The 6,146-nt window shown below is 39.3% G+C and overlaps 1 protein-coding gene across 10 annotated transcripts in view; it reads right to left on the bottom strand.

Moving 5' to 3' along the window:
* The window catches only part of LOC111255342 (proton channel OtopLc-like), a 73,558-nt gene that overhangs the window by 6,820 nt on the left and 60,592 nt on the right, over positions 1 to 6,146 (bottom strand). For all 10 annotated transcript variants that reach the window (XM_086978309.1, XM_022817215.2, XM_086978308.1 and 7 more), the window contains 6 exons: positions 5,723 to 5,934; positions 3,191 to 3,429; positions 2,761 to 2,924; positions 1,495 to 1,736; positions 893 to 965; positions 170 to 358 (listed from right to left, as the gene is read on the bottom strand). In XM_086978309.1, coding sequence (XP_086834435.1) covers positions 170 to 358; positions 893 to 965; positions 1,495 to 1,736; positions 2,761 to 2,924; positions 3,191 to 3,429; positions 5,723 to 5,934 — 1,119 coding nt within the window. The remainder of the gene's footprint in view (positions 1 to 169; positions 359 to 892; positions 966 to 1,494; positions 1,737 to 2,760; positions 2,925 to 3,190; positions 3,430 to 5,722; positions 5,935 to 6,146) is intronic.

The following is a 6,146-nucleotide window of genomic DNA, read 5'->3' as shown; positions in this document are numbered from 1 at the left end:
ACCTTAGCGCACCTTATCCGCTATTCTTGGTAAAGAGATAGTCCTTTCTAGAACATAACAATAGATCTATCATGATGAAGAGTAGTACATGGTTTTCGGATTTTGAGCAAGGATCAGTCGTTATATAATTCTCCAACTCCAGGTGCTTTGCCACGCAAAGTAGACTTACACTCTTTCCGAAGATTAACTCAGCGCTTTCACTTTCGTGTTGGGTGTCTGTTTTAAATGTGGTGGTTACCCACATGGTAATATTACAGATGATGAGAAAGGTAACCAGTTCACGGCCAGGTTTCAGAAACTGATGCCTCCGTTGGTTACTACACCGTCGCAAACCGTCTGACAGAAAGAGTGTTTGAAGCTGAAAATGAAAAGCAAATGGGTAGGGAAAAGATGTTTATCTAAACGCTCGTTAAGATCAATATGGTGGCGCGCGTTTGTCTACGAAGCCTGAAGACACGTGAGATAGTTTGAATTCAAAACCTCGCAGAAACACACCTTATTTCGCGCTGGGGGCCCAGCCGATTGGAGGTTACAGATTCCACCCTGCAAGCCCTCCGTAATGGCGTATACGAATCTCGTATTATCTGAATAGACGGCTGGAGTAACGCACTGATACGGTTCTTTGAAGGGGTTCTCTATATACGAAATGAGATATTTTGTGAAGCCGTTCTATGTGCATATTTCCAAGGCCTTGCTTACCTTTATAGCGCCTAAGAAAAACACAAATATACCGCCTATAATTATTCAGCTAACAGCCTGCAATTTCGACAAACTTGTTCTGTCTTGCTTTCAATCGCTACTTATCGGTATTCTTTGGCGAACTTTAGGTTAGCAAGATTGAAAAAAATTTGAGGGTTAAAGTTTACGAAAAGGAAATTTTTTGAGAACTTACCACGACCTGTATTACGGTGATAACGTTACTACTGACTCGCGACAGTTTCTGTGAGTAGACGTCAGCTATCATCCTTGAACGAACAAATTATAATCATACTTGTGAGATATAATTATTTTAGAATTTATTATCTTTAAATGCCGTATAAGGATCTCCTTGGAACAACGACAATCCAGCTTCGGTGCCTATTGGGGTTCTTATCTAAACCTCAGCACCTTTCGTTTACGTACTTCGAGATACCTCCGTTCAAATAAGTCGGCTTCTCCCGAACTGTGCGCTAGGCCTTATTTGTTCTATGCACTAACCAACAACATCGCAAAAACAATTTGGAAAGTTATGGGTTGTATAGGTCACAAAAAGTATCGGTAGGATGCGTGATCTAATTTTAGACAATCTACCTGAAAATAATTTTTTGCCGTATATTTTTTTTATTTTAGTTTCCATACGTGGAAAGCAGATTTCTTGGTAATTTTCGTATTCAACTTAGCTAGTTTACATTCAGTCGACGAATTTTTTCTTCCAAGCTAGCTTGTATGAGGATCCGGCAGACATTTCCCATCCAAGAAAATCGTATGTATATCTCTAGCTGAACGAGTACTTACGACATGAAGAAGTAGAGAAAGAAGAACGGTAGAGGTACGTAGAGGAGTACGTCGTCAAGCAGCGTGATTGGGTGCACGCTGAAGTCAAGCGTCCGTATTTGCCAGTACGCCCAACAGACCGCCAGTAAAGCGACAATCACGAGAATGTTGTCTTGTACCAGGAATATCATTAGCTCCGCACGCCGAAAACGTTCCTGCACCAGCACGACCTGCGGGGAACCCTCGTTGGAACGTTGGGCCTCCTGTAAATTTCCGTGAGTTGTCTACCAGGGGTTAAGCTGGGGGATGGGTGAGCTAAGCGTGTGCTTCTGGGTAGCGGATGACTACGTGCATGATACCCAAAGCGACTTGTGAATGGATAAGTACATTCGGCCAAAGTAAACTTCAGCCTTTCATATTAAACAGATTATATCTCTTATATATATAAACAGGGCGCATATCAATATCGCAACTAACATACCATTTATATATATATATAAACGAACTAAGTTGCACCGACTAAGTTGGGATTTGTTCTTATATCTTATTTTTAAGGACAAAATTGATATGTCAAGGATTTTTTTGCACAAACTAAAAGTATTTTTGGCAATCATGTCTATTCGCGCAAACGACTCGCTAGACGCTTCCATAATAGTTGTTCTTTAATTGGCAAACAACAGCATTCGTGCGCATAAGGCTATCCAAATACGCCGTGGATAAAAATACAGGAAGATTCAATTCTAGATCGTTGTCCCAAAAAATCGAGCGCTCAAAATGGTCTAAAAGGTGTAAAAAAATCTAAAAAACTATAACCGATTTTAGTCTGTTTGGACAACCACGTAAAAAACACTCTCCTTTCAAAGATGCTAACTTCTCTGTCAAGAATATGTAATCAGCAATAGCAGTTTAGCCATAGATTTTCGAAGCTTTTAATTTTAAATCCTATTTAAAATGTTTTAGTATACGTCAGAAAGATCTTTTTTGAATTTTTTGAGAATCCAATGAAAATTGACGATATAATGATACATGTAAATCGCCAGCTTCAAACAAAGAACAAAGCTTTTAATTTTGCTAGAGCTTCGTCTCATGTGTTTAGATTGGATAATGGGTCTGATTTACGCTCAAATTCTGATAACGACGCACTATTTCCGTCATGGCTGCAAGTATGTTTACATGCTTCTTGGAACAAACTTTTAGCAAGTACATATATCTATATATATTTGATATAATCTGTTTTGGTTCTTTGGCTATAGTTGCGGGCGAGTACTTGAAACGTAGCTAACGAACCTGGGCAATGACAAGAGCTACCACCGATACGAGAAGTAAGAAGAGACCGGCAAATAGGCCTTTATTTGATGCATGGCAATCGGCGCTTACGACAAGATTGCTTTGATAGCGGGCGTCCTGACCCGTTGTACAGATTGATTCACGTCGTATCTGAATTTCAGGACCTGCTCACCGGAAATTCGACAGAATACACATTATGTAAATTATACCGCGTTCATGCCGCGTCAAAGTATTAAATCAAAAGGTACAGACAACTGAATAATTATATATATATACACACACTAAGCATATGTTCTAGCAAAGTTTTTTGTTACAAAGATATTATGTCCTATCATTGTACGCTAGCTGGTATGATCAGCTTTCTGTGATCCATCAGAAACTTAGGCACTTGAACCTTTCGCTTAACATAAATCTAACGCTGGTCACAAACCTCTTCCGATGTTCTGCCAAACGATAAACCAGACGCCGGCTAGGATAATGTTGTATTCAACAGTAAATGGCTGTAAAAAGCCCGTGATATTCGAACCATGATGATCTTTGCCGTGGTGTCCTGAATTTCCGCCAGTATCGTGGCGCGTATCATGCCCCGAGTGTACGGCACGTTCCTCACGCTGACTCACCGCATGGTGGGTCGGCGTATAGCTGGTGTGATTTGACAACGAATTGCTCCTGTTTCAAAGACGGGGTAGCGTAACCAAGACGAGCAAGTTAACCTGACTTAAAATTATTGTATGATAAGTTACAGTGCTTGTTTTTGTTACGTGTCCATTTTTAAAGCATAAGACGGTAACACACGCACAAAGCGCATTATGCAATCATATATATTATCCGTTTAAATGCCCAACCTTGTCGCCTTCAAGCCGAATGATCGTTTCCCCAATTTAATGAACATGGTGAGGCCCGACAGCAAAACTCAAGACTGCATGGGTTTAAACGAGCTAGTTCTGGCTATATCGTGGCACAGGTAGAGGTAACGCTTCGGACGAACGATTCAGGAAAACGTTCGTTTCGGTCCGTTCGGATCTTTTGAGCTTAAATATCCTTAAATGCTTTCATCTACGTTTCAAAAAGGTAGCTTACGCAACTAATCGTTGGAAGATGAAAAATGATTTTACGTAGTTTTATGATGTGGATGAGATACGTGGACCTACATGTCCAACATTAGTACTTTGTGTATAGGGTGCACCAGAATACGTGCTACTGTCGATTAGTCGGTCATATATGGCTGTTTATACGATTGAAAATAGATCGAAATTTCCTAAGCGTAGCTACGCATCTTAAATTACTGTCAATAGTACATTAGTAAGTAACTGTATAGAAGTGACGCTTTCTCTCAACGTAATCTTTGAAATAAACTGAAATTACTGTGTAAATTGAATCTACCAGGGACGTGCTGTAGAACCCGCCACATCAGTCAATCATCGGTTTATTATATACTCAAAAATAGGTTAGATGACACAACAGGCAACCGAATACAAAATCTACTGAAATATACTAGTTGCGTTTTCATGCTATTGCTACTATCATTGACGTAATCATCGTTTTGGTCGTCGACATGACGGTAAAATAGTACACAAAAAAATAGACAAATTTGCTAGTCATGACAAAAACGGTCGGAACATTTACGTATCAGGACAGTCCAGCCTAATTGCTGATACCCTAGCCGAAACTCTTGCCTTCTAGCTAAACAACAAATAAAACAAATAGCATCACAATGTCTTTTCAATTTTTTTTTTCAAATGGGATTTTTTTCTTCAATTTTTAAATTTAATGGGATGAGACGGTAATAACGGCAAAACCAAGTAGCTAAACTTTATTCCAGTGGTGCAGAATTAACGAATTATAACGGTTAACAGAAGCAATTGCAGATCGTATTGATGACGGTCAAAGTGTATCAATAGTATGAGAAAGCAGTTCGTCCATTTTTTAAATCAGCCTTGAGAGAAAATTATTTTTCACCACAAGGATTTATAATGTATGTAGCAATTTTATCAAGTACAACAAGAAACTACACTATTATTCATTTTGAAACTGGGCTCGAACTGTCTGTTTGAAGACAGCGTTAGATCAATTGATTTATGCGCTGAATATATTCATTAGATATTTATTACGTCCATAAAATTGTCCTTATTTGAAATATCAGAAGGGTAACATCGACAGGCACCGACTACGGCAGCAATACTAAAAGACAGCCCAGAAATTCTGATGATGTGTTAATTCTCGTGTTTAGACACATACATAAGTGTAAACCGGAAGTCAACGTTAATATGTGGGGTAACGGGAAGTGTACGCGGTGATGTATATAGCTTTTTCGATAGATGGTTTCTGACGCGCCAATGGCCAAAAAGAGAGGGCAACATGATAACTTTACGGCTTCTGCACATAGGAGCTCAATATAAGGCCATGATAAATTTGACATCAAGCTGTACTAAAATGAACGCATTCAAAACGTAACGCTGCTTCGCCCGAAGAAGATATGGATACGTCCACATGGTGGTCTTCGAACAAAACGAACAGATACATAAAAATCGCTAATCAACAAATAGCTATATGTTGCTACCGCCACGATTACCATAACCACCATGGTCATAAAACGCCAACCAATTTATAAATATCTGCAAGATATCCCCACAACGCCAGAATGAAGTAAGATTTAGACAGGAAAGATATCTGTAAATACGGGTGTGCTTGCGGAACGGCTCTTAGCGGGACCCGTAACACATTTATATAACAGAGTCGATATTGACATTTTTCGATGCTATCAAACAGCTTGCTTATGGATTCATATATAAATTGAGCTGAACTGCAAGTATCAAAGTGGTGGGCAGCCTTATTGACCTACAATTAATTTCATTGTGATGGGGTAACGTTATAAAGAACAAAAATTGTAGAAAAAACAGTGACTATTAACTGTGCTTCAGATATATGGAAAGTTTTTAATAGGGAGAAGAGATGGACTCACCCATGAATGGCTTCGCTGACAGCGGTAACCAGGCTAACAACAAGTGAGTCGTTACCGTGATGACTGAGAAGATGACCGCGGCTCATTTCAGAAGAATCGTGTTCAGCGTGCTTGTATTCTTCGACTATTGAGAAAAACCAAAAGTAGAGCGACGTAGCAATCAGATGCATTGCCCCAAACCGCGCAATATGCCTGGAGTGGTTGATGACAATCTGCAAAAGGACGTTTATTTTCACAGCAGGATAACTAGTTTAGGATGCCTTGTGGAAATAGAAAACGACAGGAATTAATCGCTTACAATACCAGTGTACGCAATGTGTTTATGTACTATGTAGAAGTTGAATATCCGACACGAAATGTTACTTATTTTAATATTCTCTGATTTCTGTAAGCTTTATCGAAAAAAGAAAATGCTCCGATTCTG

Source organism: Varroa destructor, unplaced genomic scaffold (genome assembly GCF_002443255.2).
Source record: "Varroa destructor unplaced genomic scaffold, Vdes_3.0 BEIS01000001.1, whole genome shotgun sequence".
Classification (NCBI taxonomy): Eukaryota; Metazoa; Arthropoda; class Arachnida; order Mesostigmata; family Varroidae; genus Varroa; species Varroa destructor.
Note: the sequence above shows the minus strand (reverse complement) of the source record. Positions and strands in the feature narration are given on the sequence as shown.